This window comes from Homarus americanus, unplaced genomic scaffold, assembly GCF_018991925.1.
Source record: "Homarus americanus isolate GMGI-L3 unplaced genomic scaffold, GMGI_Hamer_2.0 scaffold20347, whole genome shotgun sequence".
In the NCBI taxonomy this organism is placed as follows: domain Eukaryota; kingdom Metazoa; phylum Arthropoda; class Malacostraca; order Decapoda; family Nephropidae; genus Homarus; species Homarus americanus.
In genome coordinates this window covers 1-23057 of record NW_024720491.1, presented here as the reverse complement: position 1 = coordinate 23057, position 23057 = coordinate 1, and the positions used below count along the sequence as shown (strand labels likewise).

The window sequence follows — 23057 nt, the reverse complement described above, 5'->3', positions numbered from 1 at the left end:
TAAATTGATTACAAAGGGTTGGATGGCAACAGGTCCCAACATACAGTGTCTTGCAACGAAATCTGTGGATTATATTCAAAGTTCCCTTTAGACAAAGACGGCCTATCGATGACGTCATCAAGGAAACAGAGAAAACGGGGGACGTTTCCACTGGGGGACTCGGAAGGTTTTGTGAACGTTTGAGAGTAATATGAATCCTTAAGGTTTTCAGGTTAGCCGTCATCACGATCATGACAGTACAATGCAGCTTGGTGCTGGGGAGGCAGTGTGGGTACAAGCGTGGAGTAGAGAGAGCTGGTTGGTGAGGGTGCTCAGAGGAGGTGTTGCTTGCTGCGGCTGTAGCTAGAAGGAGGTATCCACTACTCCCGTACACTATATTCATTCTCGAGTATGGTTACCAGAACTGAACTGCGTAATCCAAGTGAGGTCTCACAAGCTCAAGATATAGTTTTAGGATGACCTCGCTAGTCTTGTAATTAACGCTCATTCCTTTCAAAGCATTCTTATTTCCTTACTACCAGGTTGGTTGGGCACAACCACCCAACTATCTGGCGTTTCATCCAGTGGATCCAAGCTGAAAATGCTGTTGTATCATCTCACATTATCAAAGAATCTCGTAGTGAGCCACCCAGAAGCTCCAAAACTTGTTTACAAGAACCTCCAGAGTCCAGACAAGGCTGAAGACCCTCTGTCGCAAGTCAGTCCAAGAATTGTGCAAGGCGCTGGGTATAACAGTCGTTGGAAATCTTAACAATAATATGCAATGTGACAATTTTATTTGTTATTCATTTATGTACGAGTTTTCACTAACATACGGTAGAATGTTTCAGTTAAGGGTAATACAGTAAATGTTTTAAGTTATGACGTTGATATAACTTAATTAAGTTTCAGTAACAAACGTTATAAAATTTTAGCGAAAACATGTCAATAAAAGCAATGTGCCATTTTTTCTTAGTCTGATGATTATGCCTTTTTTCCGGTGCCATATTTCCTATTGCCATTTTTTTCTGTGCCATTTTTTATCTGTGCCATTTTTTATCTGTGCATTTTACTACATTCGTGGAGGGTACCTGATGTGGTGCTATAATATAATGGTGCAATCTGATGTGTTGGGTGTTATGGTAAGAAGGAATGACCGAGGTAAGGAGGTTGTTATGAAGAATGAAGATATTAATAGTAGTTATTTGATGGAGGTCGTGTACTGGTTTGAAGTGTAATGAACATAATACAGGAGTATATTTTGATGAAGGCCAACCAGTTTTGTCGTGTGACTGGATGCCGTATGTTTTGGTTAGAAATAAATTAGTTAAGTCAGGATTGGTGTTTAACACTTCCTCCCACTCGATTTGGTCAATGAAAACCAAACCCAGTGCCTGGCTTGCTCTGCAGCTACCTAAAACAAGCTTGTAGTGGAATCTCCCTACAAACGCTGTTTGTCGCTGCCTAGCCGACCCTACCACCCCCAGTGCCTCGTGGTCTAGGTCAACCAGCGCCGCCATACATCACGGAGCGGGGATCAACTGCTGCCACGCCTACCCCGCTATTTAAGACCTGACCTCGTGGTGATCTCTTTCTACCTACACCAACCAGCCAGCAACACCTCCTCGTCCACTGCTGCTGCTGCCTGGCAGCCCGCCCTCCTGCCCGCTGTCGGTCCTCTCCCGCTGGCGAGCATGGCGATCCACAAGCTGTCCTTCTCTGAGCGTCCTCGCCAACCAGCTCTCTCTACATCACGCTTGTAACCACGCTGCCTTCCCAGCACCAAGCTGCATTGTACATCCAATACAACATGTATATAGAGAGCACATTGTGAGTTTCCTTTCTCCATTCCATCCTGAGTGTGAACCAAACATCTCATACCCCACACAAGCTATACTGTAGTGAATTCTCCCCACAAACGCTGTTTGTCGCTGCCTAGCCGACCCCACCAATTCCAGTGTATGCCTGTGGTCTAGGTCAACCAGCGCCGCACATAGACCACGGAGCGGGGGTCAACTGCTAAGCCACGCCTACCCCGCTATTTAAGACCTGATCTCGTGGTGATCTCTTCTACCTACACCAACCAGCCAGCAACACCTCCTCCGCCTGCCTGGCGTCCTCGCTCCTCCGCCGCTGCTTGGCGGTCCTCTCCAGCTGGCGAGCATGGCAACCCACAAGCTGTCCTTCTCTGAGCGTCCTCACCAACCAGCTCTCTACATCACGCTTGTAACCATGCTGCCTTCCCAGCACCAAGCTGCATTGTACATCCAATACAACATGTATATAGAGAGCACATCGTGAGTTTCCTTTTCTCCATCCCATCCTGAATGTGAACCAAACATCTTGAACCCCACAAATGGTGACCCCCGGAGATCTTCGCACTCACACAGGATGGAGGAGAAACCGATCACTTCCCAGTCTTCAAGCAACATGGAAGACTGGCTTATCCACACAGAAGCAGCTCTCATCGGCTCTACAGCTACTGTCTCTACACCCAGGTTAGACACCCTAGAGCAGCTCTGTTTCTCCTAGCAGACACCAGCCTTTTCCTGCCCCAAGCACCACGTCCCTACCGACTCCCAGCACACCTGTCCCTGCCTCAGACGCCGACCCCGGCCCAGCAGTAACCCCTGCCGCCCTGATGCGGCCTCTGTTCCTGAGTGCGACCCACACACTCTCTTTTCTCCCTCAGGTACTCTGCTAATGTCCAGCACCCTGCTGCTGTCGTGGACCCAGCTACTGTCACGAGCCCTCATCCGCTTCTGCTGACGCAGCCCCGCTCCTGACCCAGGCCCACACACCCCAGCAGGCGCATCTGACGACTCTATACCTGCTCGTGAGGGAAGCACAACATTCATCGCCTCCACACACATTATTCTCCCTCTCTACCCCACAGATATTGTGTATCTGACAGTTGTCCCAGCGACCGCTCATCCACGCCATCGCCGCTGTCTCACATGAGGAAACGCACCGCCTGCTCTGCCTCACATGTGCTATGCAACCCCTGCAGACAACAAGTCTCCTACACCGCCTGGAGGGAAGATAGGTGTGGTTTCCCATTAAGCAGCCTGATCTCTTTGGGGGTATGTTGCCCTCCCGGGTCATTTGACCTGATCTTGGTGATTCTTCTACCTACACCAACCAGCCAGCAACACCTCCTCCGGGCCTGCCTGGCGGTCCGTTCTCCTTCCAGCTTGTGGTGGGTTGGTGTTTCTTTATTTATTCTGAGGTGAACCAACATCTTGAACCCCACAATACTGTCCAGGGGTCTGTGGCAGCGACCTTAAAATTAAGAGTAGTGTGGAAGTGAGATGTTTGGTTCACACTCAGGATGGAATGGAGAAAGGAAACTCACAGTGCTCTATATACATGTTGTATTGATGTACAATGCAGCTTGGTGCTGGGAAGGCAGCATGGTTACAAGCGTGATGTAGAGAGAGCTGGTTGGTGAGGACGCTCAGAGAGGACCAGCTTGGGTCGCCATGCTCGCCAGCGGAGAGAGGACCGCCAGGCAGGCGGAGGTGTTGCTGGCTGGTTGGTGTAGGTAGAAAGAGACAGATCACCACGAGGTCAGGTCTTAAATAGCGGGGGTAGGCGTGGCTTAGCAGTTGACCCCGCTCCGTGGGTGTATGGCGGCGCTGGTTGACCTAGACCACGAGGCATACACGGGGAATTGGTGGGTCGGCTAGGCAGCGACAAATAGTGTTTGTAGGGGAGAATTCCACTACAGTAGAGTTAAATTATCCTATCCCTCTTAGGATTAAAGTGACTCCAGAATGGGCAGTATAAGACAAATCTGTCCGAATGATTAATAAGATGATTAGTGGCAAAACATCATTAAAAATAAGTACGAAATGGTTACTGATGGTAGCAATCAATGTGAATATTAGAGTTGCCTTTTAAAAATATATAAACCATTTTCTCAAAAAAGACTATCTTCTATTAGTTTTGGTTGTTCAATAGATGCGCTTGAAGTCGGATCTAAAGAAAACATGAGAAGTGGAGCTTGCATATTCTTGGCATCATTATCCTCTCACCGATGCCGGAGTTTACAACAATTGAGGAGACGGCTGCCGTAATACATGTTATGAGATCAAGACATCACGGACATAAATTGGTATGATATGGGGAAGTCTAATGATTAGTTATAAGTCTTGTAGAAGTAGTGGGAGTGATTATTACAAGTGTTGTAGAATTAGCAGGGCGATTACTACAAATTGTTGAAATCCTGTCCCAGGACACACATGATAATATTTATTCAGCAAGCTTGTCATACAGGCTTGAAAATTGACAAGTATGTTTATAAGGCACTGTACACAGTAGGTGTGCAGTGTTTAGGGTTGTGGGAATATAAGTTCAGTATTGAAACAGTATAGGCTTCTGGGATACTGAATAGTATATACTTGTCACACTTGCTAGATGCTTCTTGTGGGCCATTGTACAGGGGCACCTAGTGACAGCACTAGGATCCTGCTTCCCATCAAGGAATAAAATAAATGAAATTGAAAATTGCCAGTATTTAGCCAGAAAACAGATCCAGAGGTTCCCAAGACATCCTGCCTCACCCCCCCTGACAATAAATAATAATAATAATTGGCGCTATGTAACTGTATATATATATATATATATATATATATATATATATATATATATATATATATATATATATATATATATATATATATATATATATATATATATAAACCAGTATCGGTGTACTGTATTGCATTGTGTTTTTAATGTAGGCTAATATACAACATACATGATATAGAAATCTTAAAAATAAAAATACCTTTGCTTAAGGCTGAATATCTTCATTTAGCTGCAGTCTTCTTCCCCCACTGTGTGTGTGTGACTTGATGTGCCCATGCATACTTTTCTGTAGATTGGATCTTTTTCAGTATTGGCTGATTGCTCTTTAGAAAGGTATAGAAGTCACTGCAAGATGTTTCTCGGAAGTTGTACTGTACAGTCAGAATGCCTTTCATTGTTTCAACACTCAATTTGTTCCTTTCCTTTGTCCATTGACTTTGCATCAGTGAAAAAACTCTTTCTACATTTGCATTGTGAGATGATATAGCAAAGAAGAATTGTGCAATTCTGAGTGGCATTCAATGTTATTTGATTTTTCAAAGTATCTGGTCCACCTTTTATGTGTTGGTAGAATTTTTCCCCTGACACTGTCACCCTGTCTGATCCCCGAGATATGCTAGGGACTGTCAGTTGATTGAAAATGTCGAAAGGAGGGACACCAGACTGGTGCCTGCACTATGGGACCTCAGCTACCCTGAGAGATTAGGGCGGCTGCAATTTCCTAGCTTATGCTACATACGAACAAGGGAAGACCTAATTGAGGTGTATAAGCATCTCAAAGGGCACTACTCCGCCGAGTGCCCTTACCTGGAGCTGCCGGATGCCCGCCCCACAAGGAGTCACAGCTCAAGGTAGAAGAATACTCAGGCCCAGAAAACTGAGAGGGGTAATTTTTTCGGAGTGAGAGTTGTGAACTCTTGGAACAATCTAACAGAGTGTTGTGATGGCACTGAGTGTGAGCTCTTTCAAGACCAGACTTCACAAGCACTGGAGCAGATTCAGATAGATTTAGGAGCCAGTGCATGCCCAGTATTTGCCAACACTGCGTAACAGAGATGTGACCAATCGCCCAAGTGACTAACGAGCTAATCAGTGGTGAAGAGGATAAAAGTAAAAGTGTAGAACAACCAAAGAATCTGATAAAGAAAATGTGTTACCTAACATAACCTAACCTAAGATAATGTAATATAAGAAAATGATCTTAGAAAAAATATTTTTATTGAGTGTAGTCAATTTCCAGAATTCTGTGGTTGCTGTTTACTGCAATACAGTACAAGTACTTGTATTACTGAACATATTGGAATGTTTCCATGGTTATCACTTAGTTAATTATTTTATTTATTTTTTTGCATTTATATCATAAGTATATACATAAGTATTTTACAGTGGTGTTGATATACATACTGCAAATATGATAAAGGAGGGAAGCAGTACAAAATGGGTTATACAGTATTAAGGCGGGACAAGACGGCAGAGCTATTAGTATCATGTTGAGTTGGCAAATATGATTATTGCAATGGACTGCATACAGTTTCTTGTGCGCCAAGGACAGTGCAGGCAAACCACAATGTTAAACAGTAAGGCAGCTTGACCAAGGATAGCTGACAAAGCTGCCAGGTGCTTAGGTAAAGATTCGTTGGTAAATATGCATTTTCGGTGATAAAATTTCACTTATTGCCACTATACGAAATCGAAGTTAAAATTTAAGTTTTTCCGATGGATTAGGTTAGGTTGGTTGCTTCGATATGAGCTCTGTTGGGGGTTCTGAGGGCAGAACCCCCAACAGCCAGGGGGTTACGTACTGTAATATACATATCCTGAACAAGGGCAGTTAGGTCAGGTTAGGTTAGCACAGAAACTGATTTTGAGATGAAACCAAAGTTTATCCAATGGGTTTTTGGTTTTGGTGCAATTTTTTTACAAGTTGCCTATAATGTCCTACAATATTTTGGGGTCCAGTAGGGTCAGGATATATAGTGACTTTATATAGCGATTTTTTTATATCGCGGCTACCAAAATTATAGACATTTTCCTGTATATAACGATATTTTTTTTTATTTCACGAGGGAATTCGGGCAGGAAATATTTCAAATGTACCGCCATGGCAAACAAATGTGTTATTTGCTCACTAGAGGCGCCACCATGGCTGCTCACTCATGCATTCACGCTCGCCCGCTCAGTCTTTCTGAGTGAGTGACAAGTAAGCAGCCGACTCTGCTGCATATTACCACTTCTAAGGCGAGTGTAAATGGGTCGCTAGTTACGTGAAAAGTGAAGTGAAGAAAATGGAAAGCTTAATGGAAATGATTTAATAGTGTAACTAATATTTTTGGTGTTTGTTTTTGTAGGTGTGGGATTGTCAAGTGAGGGTGGCAGTGTGGCGTCTACTGCCGAGTCTGGTGTTACCAGGATGGTGTGTCAGCTGCTTAGTCTGGTGTTCCTTGATATTGATACTGACATTGAAATAGCCTGTTGTTCCCGAGTTTAGCGTTCGTTGGTGCTGTAGTTAGTAAGAAAATGAACTCGTTTAGTCACTTTTTTGAGCCTCCAAAATCTATCCCTATTTTTCCCATTGATTACATATAATTATATATCGCGATTTAGTATACAGTATAGCGAACATCATTGGACCATATCTTGCGATATACTGTATCCCGAGCCTACTCTATAGCTCGTCATTTCTAATGAAAATCTTATGAACGTTTCTTTCACAAAGATTTGTTTTCGAGAAAATACCATTAATTTGTTAGATTATGGGCAACTTGTAAAAATTTACCCTATGGTTTCCGATGGTTTTTGATGTGTTATGAACGAATTTGAACTTCATTTCTGGTGCAAATCAATAGTTACTGAGATAAGCTCCCACTTCCATCTGAGAATCTAGAAATTTGCAACTAAAATCAAGGTAAAAAGTGTTCAAAACACATAAGAAACCATTGGAAAAACAAAATCCTAACCAACCTAACCTAACCTGGTATTACAGTATTATTGTTTCAGTCATCCAGCGATTTTTAGGATTTTAAGTTTTGTAAGCAGTAGTTTAGACAACTCTAAGACACTTTTCTTATATAGCATTTCTTCCACTCATTATTAATTTCAGAGAAAATCGTAGTAAATTGTTGGAAAAGTGTTGTATTATTTCTAAGATCTCGTTTATGTTAACACTGTCCCAGAGAGCTCCTGTGTGTTCGTTTGTTGGTTAGTACCGTATGCTGTATTCCACATGTGCTTGAGTCTGACACATGCGCAGTTGTTCTTTGGACGTTGATTGGTGGGTATGATTTTCGTTCAACCAATCACAGCTTGGTATAGGCCCCTGCCACCACCTGCTTGAATTTGAATTCATTTCCAATGGCTGTGATGTTAAATATTTCGAAGCCATCTCCAGATTTCACAAAGAATATTGCGGTAAGGACAGAGAAGCATGGAAATTTCTCCACCAACACAGTGTATTGCCAACTGAGGTTACTTGTGTGTAGTTAGAAAGCTGACAAACACCATCTGTGGAGGGAACTGAAGGAGTGTGTGAAGCGATCTGGCAACAAGTGCACCTACTTCAAGCAGTACTTGGCGCACTACGCAGTGCAGCAAGGACAAGTTTCTACACCAGTTCTTCATCGCTACCAGCAAGGTCTACTCCTGCAGTCGGAGAAACAGTGACCAGTGACCCGAAAAATTCCAGGGATGGGGGAAATTTTTCCGGGTTGGAGAGATTATGTAATGGGCAATTTCTGGAAGTTTCGAGAAAATTTTTTACGTTACCCGGAAATTTTGGGGGATGGGGGAGTCTTTCGGGCTCTGAGAGAGTCGTTTCATTACCCAGAAATCTCTCATTCCCAGAAGTGGTCTGCACCAATTGTTCCAGTTAACGGAGATATCACTATAGTAGTAGCATGTCCTCGCTGAAAACTGGCCTGTGATTCTTTATTAAGATTATTAGTCTCACAGAATTGTGTTATCTGTCATTTAACAAGGATGTAAAAAACTTTCCTACACAAGAGTTAACCTCTATGATTATTTACTTCCCTTACATCACCTTTATTTTTATATATGGGAACTATGAGACTTATAAGCCACTCCTCTGGTAACTCTCCAGTATCAAACACATAGTTAAATAGCTTTATGTATAGTGGACATAACAGATGTTTAATATTCTTTATATATTCATTAATTATTTTGTCATTCCCCGGGGATTTATTGTTTTTATGATTGCCTATGCATTTCATTATTTTATCTTCTGTAATGTTATCATTTAATATATTATCCACACTCACATCTGTGACAATATCCAACCTGGAGTCATCTGCATAATCTCCTTCCTCAGCCAACCTTTTGAAATGAGTCAAGAATTTGTTTGTCATTACCAGAATATCCTGTTTTTTTTTAACACCCTGTAGAGTTTGCCAATACACTTTGGGTCTTTAGTTTTGAGTTCTTTAAACCTATTAATAATATTGCATTTTTCTTTTGCTTTAACTCTTTGAAGTTCACTCTTATGTGTCGTACTTTTTGTGCCAGATCTTTATAATTACAAAACAGGTGGCCTATCAAAAATCCGGCAACCGATAAACCGGAACCTTCAGTTTTCCGGCATGGATTTCGGAGTGCATTTTCAAATATTTCTTTGTTTATTTAATGAAGATATATGTTTTAGCTCATAAAATTCATACAAATTACCCGGTCAGAATATAATTTACATTGCTGGAATTCTTACAATATGATGATCATTTTGAATATAAACTTCATGGATTTTGCATTAGACATACAAATTTTAGATCTAAAGCAATAATTTGGTTTACACAAAGCAAATATTTTATCTTCTGTGCAAAATATATGAAGTTTACATTCAAAATATTCCCTGACCTGCAAGAAATCCAGAAATGTCAATTATATTATCCTAACTTTAGTCTGAGGTATTATTTATTACTAAACCTTAAAATCTAGAGCTTTCACCCACACATTTATCTGGTAGGGAGGGAAGGTGGGGGGGAGGGTTAGGACCACAGACCCAGCTGGCGTGAGTGTAAGGAGGGGGGGAGGCAAGGTGGGGTCCTTTGATTGACAGATAGTGTCGTGAAGAATATTTTTTTTGTTTATTAACTGAAGATATTTGTTTTAGCTCATAAAATTCATATAAATTACTCTACCAGAATATAATTTACATTGCTGGAATTCTTACAATATGATGATCATTTTGAATATAAACATCATGGATTTTGCATTAGACATACAAGTTTTAGATCTAATGTAATAATTTGGTTTACACAAGGCAAATATTTTATCTTTTGTGCAAAATATATGAAGTTTACATTCAAAATATTCCCTGACCTGCAAGGAATCCAGAAATGTCAATTATATTATCCTAACTTTAGTCTGAGGTATTATTTATTACTAAATGTTAAAATCTAGAGTTTTCACCCAAACATTAATCAGAGAGGTAGGAGCTAGTGAGCTGGGAAGAGGGGGGGGGGGAGGGATTTGAGTCCATTATTTGAATGAACATTAACCTGGCGACTGTATATCTCTTAAATATTAATTGTGTGAGCATACCATCATAAAATTTAGATGTTATTTTTACTACAACATAGGTATTGTGTCAGAAAAAGTGGAGTTTGGGGGTCTGGCCAGTCTCTATTGGAATTAATCCCATATGTTCTGTTGTTCACTTTACACGGTTTTCACTTTGGTTTTCACTTTCCGCGGTACCCTGTGGGTTCAATTGACCGCGTAAATCTAATCTAATCGGGGTACTACTGTATTATTTAAGCATTTTCGACCTATGACCTGGATTTGGGTCCCTAACCCCTTTGTAAGTCGGGGAGCAGCTGTATATCCTTCAGATAATGAAATACAGTAGGCTTAAAAACATCCCAAATTTGGGATCTAGCACTCACAGTTGTGTTTACCAGTGCAGCTGAATAAGATGCTGCCATTGAACTATGAATTTATCAGTAGTGGAGAAGACTGAGAGTTGTTTTATTTCTATTACGGCTGGATCGAAAACTCTGCCCTCACTCACTGAGTGTCTTGCTAACATCCTAATTATTCTTCCTTGTAGAGAACAGAGAAGGTAAATGCAATATTACAAGACTGAACAGATAGTTTATGAGTAGGGGTTCAAGTGATCAAGACAAAGGAAAGGTAGAGGATTCATTTTGTGAGTCAGGTCTTATATCTTATGTTTATAATTTTTCCCACTTTCAGGTTTTGTAGAGAATATTTCTCTGAGCTGGTGCAGTTGTCACCTTCTGAACTCTGCTGACAACCTCAGGCAACGTGTCAGGTCCAGCAGTCAGCACAAGAGTGAAAGTATCAAGTCACCTTTTCTACAGTCCTTCATGTCACTATTACCGAATATCACCATCGGCATCCAGGACAATGAAGTGTTGTGTTATTTGGTTCATCCCATTGCCAGAACCATTAGATATTCTCAATAAATATTTTATGGTAGTGAAGTAAAGGTGAATTAACACTTTAGTGATGTCATGAGATACAACTGTAAAAAACAAGTAACCAAAAAATACTTTACTCACAGTTTGTGCAACTGTCTTATTTATTTGTTTATCCATTTATCTGTCAGTCTTACTTCATTCCCAGTTAACTCAGATGAACATTTTAATTTAAAACATTTGTTTAATGATTTGATGAAAGGAGCAAAAATTACAAGATTCCACTCTGTTTATGGCCATATTCCACTCACTCATAGGTTAGCCGGTTGGTTTTCATATTCATGTGTGTGTGTTGTAGATGAATGTTCAACATTGGGTAGTGTATAAGTTATCATAGGAAGCTTTTTCATCAGGGAAAGTATTTTAAGAACTTAATTAAGGGGTTCAGTGAGGCCAAGTATTTCAAAAGTACACTAAGAGGGCCACGTGAGAGACCACAAGTCCAAGATGTTTTGGTAAAAGAAACAATGAATATGGAAGGTAACACAGAAGACCCCCTTCAGGGTTTACAGTGTCAGGAAGATTTTAAAAGAGACTGTCTTGGAAAGCATGTGAGAAATCACCCATCAGAAACACCTTTTAACACTGATGAGAAGCTTTTTCATTGTTCTGAATGTAATCGTTCTTTTAAAAGGAAAGGTAGGTTAGTACAACATATGAGAACTCACACAGGAGAGAAGTTCCAATGTTCTGAATGTAACAGTTCTTTTATTCAGAAAGTGAGTTTAGTGCAACATATGAGGGTTCACACTGGAGAGAAGTTCCAGTGTTCAGAATGTAACAGTTCTTTTATTCAGAAAGTGAGTTTAATACAACATATGAGGGTTCATACAGGAGAGAAGTTCCAGTGTTCAGATTGTATTAGTTCATTTACTCGAAAATCTGATTTAGTACGACATATAAGGGTTCACACAGGAGAGAAGTTCCAGTGTTCAGAATGTAATAGTTCCTTTACTCGAAAATCTGACTTAGTACGACATATGAGGATTCACACAGGAGAGAAGTTCCAGTGTTTGGAATGTAATTGTTCATATAGTAAGAAATTTGATTTAGTACAACATATGAGGATTCACACAGGAGAGAAGTTCCAGTGTTCAGAATGTAATAGTTCATTTACTCAGAAACCTGATTTAGTACGACATATGAGGATTCACACAGGAGAGAAGTTCCAGTGTTCAGAATGTAATCGAGCATTTACTCAGAAATCTGTTTTAATGCAACATATGAGGATTCACACAGGAGAGAAGTTCCAGTGTTTAGAGTGTAATTGCTCATATACTCAAAAATCGAAATTAATACAACATATGATCATTCACACAGGCGAGAATCCATATCAATGTACAAAGTGTAATCAATCCTTCACACAGAAGAGCCAAATGGTAAACCACATGAGAGTTCACAAAGAAAAATTTCTTTGTTGTGATTGTCAAAAATGTTTTCCCAGTAAAGCAAGTCTCACAATGCACAGTAGAACTCATCTGACTTCTTACAGTAAAGATCATGCAAAGGTTAAACCTCTTAAATGCCACAAAAAATGTGACAATAAACAAAGGTTGAAAAAATGTGGTGAGAAGTCAGGGAGCGGGACAACACTCACTCAGAGAGACCACCACCTTGGTGCTGTTGGGAGCCACCCAGCCAAAAACCAACCTGGTAATGACCTGAACAGTCCAGAGCTGAGCCACAATAATTGTCAGGAACTGTTCACTTCCTGTCATAGTAAAGATGAGTATAGCCTCTCTTACCAGTGTAAGACAAAGGCTGTGTGTAAACTTGCAGTGAGCGGATCAACACATTTCATAGACTGGTCAAGGGAAGGAGTGAAAGAGGAACCTGTTGATAGTCAACCTTCTATCTTAGGTATATCAGAAGATTCACTTAAATTGGAAATGGTTCCTCCATCATCTATAAAACTAGAGAATCTTAAGGAGGAATTTGATTTTGTTGAAGAAGAATTCTGAAGCCTTAATAACATAGTGTATGTAATGCAAGCTTCTATGTGTGTATATTAATAAATATACGATATACAGTCGGCCCTTAACATACGCGGGTTTAGCATACACGGATTTGCAAATTCGCGGATTGCCCCGGAGGAGGAATATTCTGTACATTGAAGTACAGCCGACCCTCGTTAATTCGGACCCCTTTAATCCGGATTTCGGATAAATCGGACGAAATCTGAACTGTCCATATCAAATTTCTGGTTCTGGGATTGTCCCAGTTGCAATTTCAAATTCTGTGTCACTACTAAGAAATAACAAAGTCCCTGGTGCACTCTAAGATTAAGAGAAAACAGACGACTCAGGCGTCCTGAAGTGAGAGAAAACGGACTCCTATGACGGGGCACTCAAATAAAGAGACATGGCTACATGTTTTGTGGACTAGCCACTGTACAGTATCCTTTTCATCACTTTGTAATAAACCTCGTTATGCCTATGTGTTTCTGATAATTATCATAACATTATATATTTATATATTTAGCGGTTGTACAAACACAAGGCCTCACACATGCCATTCAGACTGACAGACTTGACAAGTTTTACCAACCATAAAGACAGTTGAAGCTTTAAACATCACTCACAATGGATCTTGAATATTCCAACTGTAATCAGACATACCTAAGTTGCCTCAACAATTGCAACCCCAGTTGCAATATCAAATTCTGTGTCACTACTGAGATATAACAGTCTCTGGTGCACTCTAAGATTAAGAGAAAACAGACGACTCAGGAATGCTGAAGTGAGAGAAACGGACTCCTATGACGGGGCACTCAAATAAACATACACATAGCTGTATAATGCAATATTAACCCCTAAATCGGTTAATTCGGACAATCGGCTAAAACGGACACCCTTCCCCCCTATTAGTCCGTTTTAACGAGGGTCGACTGTACATTCAAATCACGCGCCATTCAACTCGCGCACGGCACCGAACACGGGACACCGCCCGCTCCCGCAACCTCACACACGCATAGCGCGTCGTCACCCCACTCCGCGCTCCGTCACTCAGTCAGTCTCGCTGTAACCACGCTTGTGTTAACATCAGAATTGTAGTTGCTTCCCTTGCTACCCACATTTACCATGGCCCCTAAAAGAGCATCAAAGACACCAGCTGGAGCCACCCCTAAGCGCCAGAAGAAATTGATGACTCTGCAGGAGAAGGTGGAGTTGTTGAATAAGTTAAAGGAGGGAATGTTGTTCACTGCTGTGGGGCGACTGTACAACGTGAATGAAAGCACGGTATGTACCATCAAGAAAAGGGAAAAAGATATCTATGGTGCTGTAAGTGCCAGTATTCCACACAGTGCTAAGCATGTCAGCCAAGTGAGGGAAAAGGCAATGGTGAAGATGGAGAATGCCTTGTTTCTGTGGATAGAGGACCAGCACCGGAAAGGTGTAGCAGTGGACTCTATCCTTATCCGGGAGAAAGCTAAGTCTCTACACACACGCTATGTTTATTGTTTGTAAAAATGCACAGCACAGTGCAGTTCAGTACTGTACATAGGAAGTGGAGGTGCAGTTATTCACAAAACATTTGTGTTTGTTGTCGGCAGTAGTGACGATGTAGAGGCGGAGGGATAGAGCGGGTAGGAGTGGTGACGCTGGAGGCGGGAGCAGGGACGGGCACGAGTGGAGATGCCAGCCAGTACATTACGGGTGTACAGTATTAATTGTTTTTATAGCTCTTTTTGCATTTTTATATTAAATTCTGTACATTACGTTTCACTAAAACTACTATTTATTTCTGAGAATATGGAAATGTAATATTTTTGCTGAAATGACGTACTTATTACAGTGGAAAGTGGGATATAATTGTGACGAAAGCAATGACTTTCGCTTTCTTTCGTTCAAAAGATGTTACCGTAATCGCTTTTCGAATGGTTTTCAGTTGTGGGATTATGAGGCTAATGATAGGATAGAATATTATTGTAATACAGTACACAGTACAACAGTTTTTTAACTGAAAACCATTCGAAAAGCGATTATGGTAAAATCTTTTGAACAACGAAAGAAAGTGAAAGTCATTGTTTTCGTCATGATTTTATCCCACTTTCCGCTGTAATATGTACGTCATTTCAGCCAAAATATTACATTTCCATATTTATTTCTGAGAATATATTCATTCAGTCACAGTTAAGGGGAAATATACTTGTGATGTAATATTTTAATGAAAATACGGTATCATAGTTTTCTTTTGTTTCAAATTTAATTAACAAAGATTGATGTTTCAAATGTAATGAAAAAAAATTTATGTACAGTATCTATAAATAAACTTTAAAAAATGAATACTTTATGTTTTACATCGTCCTGTGCATACCATACCATGCATTTGGCTACTTTGGGCTTGCTATGATGACGCAAGAGATCTGCCCTGGCAACTGCACCGACACTCACAGCTGGTGGTGCATTGGTGCGTCGTTTCCATTGTTTACTGGTAGTTACTGGTAAATATTTTTCAACCTAACGAAACTATTACCCGTTTAGAGGTCGACCCCCAATTTTTTGCCAAATAATTTGGTCTTAAAAACTCAAACTACACACAGGTATATACGGTAAATAAGGACATGGGGGCCAGGGGTTTTTTTGGGGGGGCAACAGCAAAAGTACACAGATTTTTAACATTCACGGGTATCTCTGTTACCTAACCCCCGTGTATGTTAAGGGCCGACTGTACAAGTATACTGAGAACCCAACTTTTTACCCTTAGAATGTATAATAAAAGCAGTGGGCAGCACCTCCTTCCCCCTGATAAATTCAAGTATGAAGACAGTCTGGATTTCATTCTGGCAATTTCACTTTATACTGTATCATATACCTTTATATACAATCAGACCATAAATTAATCTTCCCCCTAGTTTAGCTTTCTGTAAATTGAAAAATAAATATCTAAGTTAAACAACCAATAATATATTCTGAGAACTTCTGTGGACTTGAATATTTAACTTGAGGAGCTTGTATTTCTGTGCATGTCACTGTTTTCTCATTTTGACTGTCGGTCACATTATTAAACAAATATACGATGCTTGGTTTGTCTCAATATATAAGCATTAAAAATTAGTGTGATTATACTGGCATGTATTTAAATTACTCAATATCAGGGAGCTGATGAGAATATTGTGCATCTTGGGTTGCTAAGCAGCTTTTGAAGATTTATTTTTGGTCCATTTAAAATTGAAATATTGTATCAAAGAAACATAAAATATAATTTACTGTTATGCCAAGGCATAATTTAGTATTATCATTTTGTAAACTAGGTGTTTTGAATACTGTATTTTCTATCCCAAGCAACAATCATATTGGCAAATTTAGTGATTTTTTTTTTGTATGTACAGTACTGTATATTGATGATGATGAATTAATTATGCAAAAATATTCTAGAATGTATTGCATAATTTTTTTTTTATTTACTTATTATTGTAAGCCTCGATCAGAGTAGCACGTTCTTGAACCTCCCAGGCGTCTCTGAGTTATTCTAGGTCTCTAGGATGTTCAAGAAGCTTATGACGAGGCATAATAAGCTGCCACAGGCTGCCTAGGAGTTAATCGATCACTCCCATTCATAGTGTAAAGAATAAGCCTAGCAGATCAACTGAAGACAATTGTTGTGCAAATATTGTGGAATTATTGTGATTAATATAAAGTGAGAAAACTGAGGAATTATACACTGGTAGTGTGCTGACTATATGCAGTATATTCGAAGTGTAGAGTCAAGCTGTGAAGACATTACCCTGTTAACAGTGTTGTGAAGAATTAGTGTTTATTAAAGGAAACTAAAGTACAAGTGTGTTTCTGTGACCTGTTGGAAATCTACCTGCGTCTGGGGCCGGATACTCAAAAACATTTATGGGACTGTATGTCGTTGTGCACCCCGTAACTGGACTTACAGTCTCAGATTGGCATACTCAAAACACTGATGGTATACTCAAAACAAATATTTGACATCGAACTCCGTAAGTTAAAGCGCGTAACTTACACCAGCTCCTGAGGTTGTGTAACGCTCTCAACCCGGATGTAGTAGTGACTAATTCCCGATTGTATAAAAAATAATAATAAAATATGTTGTAATAATGCTTGTTAGACTTGTTTTATCATAGAATAATGAAGAAAATGTTTTTTACATCAACATACTGAAATATAATATTTCACTTTGTCTTTTTTGTAACTTTTTTGTTGCCATAATAAGCGGCTTGAGTGTTTGTATTTGCTGCAGTTTGGAAGAGACGCATCTTTTGTCTTCTTACAAATTATAAAGTATTTTTTACCAAAACAGAAGGTTTGTATTGTTCACACTTAGTAAAAATATGTTTTATGACTGAGTAAACTTGCAGATAGAACTTATTAATGTTGTATAGCCGTAAATATCCCTCAGTAATGAAAGCCAAATATGAGGTCAAGTGAACTTTCCTGCCAAGACTTCGCCTTGTTTTTCCAATATTCAACCAATAGCCTTAGCCTATTTTCTTATGTATATGGCTTATGATAACATGAAAGGCTATAAATTTCCATAGGCTAGCCAAAATTAAATGATACTAGGCATAAAATATGGATTGCAATTAACTTGATTAATAGGGGCCTACATAACTGCTTTTTCAGTCTTAGACAAATAAATGTTTAAATGTGGGGCCTACTTAATTTAGTTAGAACATGGGGATTATTTAAATAAGAAATTATACCAATAGGTTATAGGTTAGATAGGTTTGGTTTGGTTATGTTATGTTATGGTATGTTAGGTTAGGTTAGAGAATGTGTACATGGTTTTTTGGTGAGCGTCAGGCCGTCAGTGAGACACTTTGTCTAGCAGCTACCTTAGACCTAGTTCCAGACTTTCCTTGAACATTATCATAGGTAGAGTATTATTTTAAGAAAATTTACGGCTAATCTGATATATTTTCAGGTTTTAAATTGTTGTATTTTGTATGAACTTGAAGACAATTCAGACCAAATGTCCCCAACATTGAAAGGAAAACACCAGGGTCTAGGCTAAATGAGTAATTTAAGAGAAGTGATTTGTCATTTAGGTTCAGCAAGGCTATGCTATCAATAACGAATTTATTTTAATTTGCCCAGAATAGCGTATGCTTCAGCCTCACTGAAATTAGGCCGTCTCTTCTTGGCTGGTGGTCCTTCCATGTTTACAAAATATTATATGCGTTGCTTTCAGCTGATTTCTCCTTCTCTTGTGATTGGTTGATGATTTTGTTAACTGAGCGCTGATTGTCCAACTAGCTCCTGCACTGACATCTACCTTCCGACAAGAGAACTTAATTTACAGGGTAAACATCTAGAGTTATGAAAACTTACGAAAGGCTTACGGAACTGCAATTAAATTTTGAGTATGCTAAATTTATGGTACTGTATCATGCTAAAAGACGTAACTTATGAGGTGTTTTGAGTATCCGGCCCCAGCACTGGTATGATTACCTGGGAAGTATCCCATCTACCAAGCGAGAGTAGAGTGTGAGCGAGGTACCTGTTATGTGTACCAGAAGAATACCGCGGATTTCCATACTTCTAAGTGTGGAGGGTGGTATTTGGAAAAAATGACACAATTTTCATACTAGGAAAAAATGGCACAAAAAATTTCACTTTGAGCTCACGAACCACAAACAAGCTAATGAGCCTATGTTTGAAGCCATCCAGCGTATTAGAGTTAATGATGACGTTTGGTAACTTGTTATATCACCTCTGTTTAGCTGACTTCCATTTATGCACCTCTATCATATCGCCCCTCACTCTACATCTCTTGAGGGAGTGCAGATTAAGATGCTTTAACATGTCTCTGTGCTCAAGGTTCCTAATGCCCAGGATTAGTCTTGTCATTCTCCTCTGAATTCTTTCAAGGGATTCTATTGTGGGGTTTTGAGATATTGGTTCACACTCAGGATGGGTTGGAGAAAGGAAACTCACAATGTGCTCTCTGTATACATATTGTATTGGATGTACAATGCAGCTTGGTGCTGGGGAGTGGCAGCATGGGTACAAGCGTGGAGTAGAGAGAGCTGGTTGGTGAGGGTGCTCAGAGGAGGTGTTGCTTGCTGCGGCTGTAGCTAGAAGAAGGGGGGAGGTCACGGTGGAATGAGGTCTTATTTAGCGGGGTTAGGCGTGGGTTGATAGTTGACCTTCACTATGGTAGGCGGCGCTGGTTACCGACCTTAGACCACGAGGCGTAAGGTGGGGAATTCAAAGAGGGTCGGCTAGTCAGCGACAAATGGCAGTTGTAGGGGAGGTATCCACTACAATACTCCCCCTTCCCTCCAGGCGGTGCAGGAGACTTGTTGTTGGCAGGGTTGTATCCCACATGTGAGACATAACAGCGAGGGCATGGATGAGCCGGCTGCTAGGGGAGACAATTTTGTCTAGATACACGAGATCTGTGGGAGAAGGAGGGTTGTGGAGGCAAGGAATGTGGTGCTTCTCTCGCGGCAGGTACACACTCCTCAGTAGCGCCTGGTGGGGTGTGTGGGTCCGCATCAGGAGCTGGGGCCATGTTAGGAGGAGGGTCCATGACAGCAGCAGGGTGCATGACAGCAGCAGGGTGCAAGACAGTAGCAGGGTGCAAGACAGCAGCAGGGTCCACGACAGCAGCAGGGTTCACGACAGCAGCAGGGTGCAGGGCAGTAACAGGGGGTACCTGAAGGAGAAAAGAGGGTGCCCAGAAATGTTGTGGGCGAGGTGGTGCTGCAAGTGGTAACTGCGTGTAGACTGGTGCAGGCGTAGTTTGTTGGGGGTGCTGCTGGGCCGGGGGCGGGGTCTGAGGCAGGACGGGTGTGTTGGGGTCAGTAGGACATAGTGCTTGGGGCAGGAAGAGGAGCCACTGCCTGCTTAGAGTAGCAGAGCTGCTTTAGGGTGTCTAACCTGCGGTGTAAGGGCTGTAGCTGTAGAGCCGATGAGAGCTGCCTCCATGTGGATAAGCCAGTCTTCCATGTTGTGATTGAAGACTGGGAGAGTGATCAGTTTCTCCTCCATCCTGTGTGAGTGTGATTCTCTGGGGGTCACCATTTGTGGGGTTATGAGATATTGATTCACACTCAGGATGGGTTGGAGAAAGGAAACTCACAATATGCTCTCTGTATATATATTGTTTTGGATGTACAATGCAGCTTGGTGCTGGGGAGTGGCAGCATGGGTACAAGCGTGGCGTAGAGAGAGCTGGTTGGTGAGGGTGCTCAGAGGAGGTGTTGCTTGCTGCGGCTGTGGCTAGAAGGGGGGGTATCCAGTACCCCTATTGTACTGCGCACATCATTGTCATTCCTAAAAACCCCATTTAATTCATATTACGCTATATAACATTCAAATGCACCGCGCTTGTGGAACCTCAGAAAACGGGAAACATTGATAAAGGACAACTCACCTACTCAATGTTCCTAGACCATGGGTTGTATTGTACCCAGGTACAGTTATATCATATTAAGTGTATGTATTCATAGCATTAAGGAGAACTCGGGGTATGCATAAGATGAATGTTAAAGTCCAGTTGAGCCGGACTAGTGTACTGTAAGACTAAGTGTGGATCAGGGTTTGAAGGTCATACTATTTACGTCTGTGAGCGTGTAGCTAACATAACTTCCACAGATATCATATGAAAATACATGAGAACAATGATCTGGAAAAAGGATAAATGTATCAGAACTATGTGAGGTGTTGGAAGTGATCCAGAAACTATACTTGAAAGGAAATATCTTGTATGCGTCGGTATGAACTTAATACACCTCGTATCCTCATGTCACATATACCCACGACAGGTACAGTGATCAGAGAATCTTATGTCTGTGTTCAAATAGTGCAATGTGTGGGAGGAGGATCCCTCATTACAGTTTTAAGTGAAGTTGATACACCCCCGCCATGAACATTCAGCCTTTGTTTCAAGGCGCGTCATGTACCCGCCTCAGATGCCACGTTGATATCATAACCCCATGAATTTACCCAAGAACTAGCAAACCAAGACCTTACCTTAGTGTGTAATTTAGGATTAAAATATGTGTTTACAATGCATGAGTGACAATATACCGACAAGTGTTCAGGTGAGAGCCATAAGAAACAAAAGTGAAAATTAAGGATTGGAAACTGTAGGCTATATCCCGCCCTATAATTAAGGTTGATAAATAGAAGTTATTACAGTTTAAAGCTTTGCCAGATATATAAGTGTAATAGGAATGTGTTAAGGGGTGGGATAACCGCCCGTCAGGCATTATTTCTCAGTCTTCCTCGTTCTACCGTCACCTCAGGTCCCATGCGGTCGGAGTACCTTGCCGCCCGGCCGCCATTGTCCCTTTGAGCGTCACAACAGGTGGGGACTACTCCCCGCTATGCCAATCCACTGTGAACCTGTGGATTTCCAGCGCACCACTCCAAATGAATAGTCACAAATAAGGAGACCGTGAGAAACTCTGCGGTCGTCACTTGGAGCGACCTATAATACCAGGCGTAGAAATAGTGCTGGTATGTCTCTAGGTGAAGCCCTCGTCTTTACCCACCGAGGGCGGTGTGCGAACGAGGTGCCTGTTGTGTATACCTAAAAGTCACAAGGAGTCCCATACTTGCAGGTATGGAGTGTAACAGGTGTGTTGAGATGGTGCTACTATGTATGATAACCGACGGTGCTAGATTCCACACAGGTGGAGCAGTCTGATGTGTTAAGGGATATTGTAAGAAGGAACGACCGAGGTAAGGTGGTCACAGATTGTTATGCAATAAGTAGGTGGATGACACGCCATCAATGTAAGAGTCTGGGGCCCATCTGGGTAAACACATTTCCGTTGTTCTTCTGAGGAAGGCCAATTCATGAATATGTTTTTTACCAGTATGTTTTATAAGGAATAAATCAAGTAAGACATGTTATGGTTTCACCCTTCTTTACCCTTATCGATCTGGTCAATGGAAAACCTAACCCAATGCCTAGTCCACTCTGCACGCTACCTAACGAGCTACATGCTGTCCAGAGGGGGTCTGGTGGCAGCGACCCTTAGAAATTAAGATTAGAGTTAAGTTATCCCCTTAGACTTAGTGACCCCAGAATCTCGCAGTATACTATACACTATATTCATTCTCTAGTACGGTTACCAGAACTGAACTGCGTAATCCAAGTGAGGTCTCACAAGCTCAAGATATAGTTTTAGGATGACCTCGCTAGTCTTGTAACTAACGCTCATTCCTTTCAAAGCTTTCATTATTTCCTCTACTACCAGGTTGGTTGGGCACAGCCACCCAATTATCTGGCATTCCATCCAGTGGATCCAAGCTGAAAATGCTGTTGTATCATCTCACATTATCAAAGAATCTCGTAGTGAGCCACCCAGGAAGCTCCAAAAACTTGTTTACAAGAACCTCCAGAGTCCAGACAAGGCTGAAGACCCTCTGTCGCAAGTCAGTCCAAAAATTTGTGCAAGGCGCTGGGTATAACATTCGTTGGAAATCTTAAACAATAATATGCAATCTGACATTTTTTATTGTTATTATTTATGTACGAGTTTTCACTAACATACGGTAGAATGTTTCAGTTAAGGGTAATACAGTAAATGTTTTAAGTTATGACGTTGATATAACTCTAATTAAGTTTCAGTAACAAACGTTAAAAATTTTTAGCAAAAACATGTCAATAAAAGTTAATGTGCCATTTTTTCCTAGACTGATGATTATGCCTTTTTTCTTGATGCCATATTTTCCTATTGCCATATTTTCTGTGCCATTTTTTTATCTGTGCCATTTTTTACTACTTTCGTGGAGGGTACCCGAGATGTGGTGCTATAATATAATGGTGCAATCTGATGTGTTGGGTGTTATGGTAAGAAGAAATGGCCGAGGTAAGGAGGTTGTTATGAAGAATGAAGATGATAATAGTAGTTATTTGATGGAGGTCGTGTACTGGTTTGAAGTGTAATGAACATAATACAGGAGTAGTTATTTTGATGAAGGCCAACCAGTTTTGTCACATGACTGGATGCCGTATGTTTTGGTTAAGAAATCAATTAGTTAAGTCAGGATTGGTGTTTCACACTCCCTCCCACTCGATTTGGTCCCAACATAGCGGGGTGTAGCG

General features: G+C 40.9%; 2 protein-coding genes across 2 annotated transcripts; both read left to right on the top strand.

Annotated features, from left to right (window-relative positions):
• Nucleotides 1-580: 580 nt before the first annotated feature.
• On the top strand, nt 581-12982 carry LOC121860543 (zinc finger protein 132-like). Its single transcript, XM_042357705.1, has 5 exons — nt 581-737; nt 10777-10881; nt 11937-12056; nt 12180-12284; nt 12801-12982. The coding sequence occupies exons 1-5, from the start codon at nt 581-583 to the stop codon at nt 12980-12982; spliced, it is 669 nt and encodes a 222-aa protein (XP_042213639.1).
• An 894-nt stretch (nt 12983-13876) lies between these two features.
• LOC121860544 (tigger transposable element-derived protein 1-like) lies at nt 13877-14465 on the top strand (the record flags this gene model as incomplete). Its single annotated transcript, XM_042357706.1, is given in 1 exon segment — nt 13877-14465. A coding segment is annotated over 1 exon segment (364 nt), but the record flags the coding sequence as incomplete, so codon positions are not given.
• Between the last annotated feature and the right edge of the window lie 8592 nt (nt 14466-23057).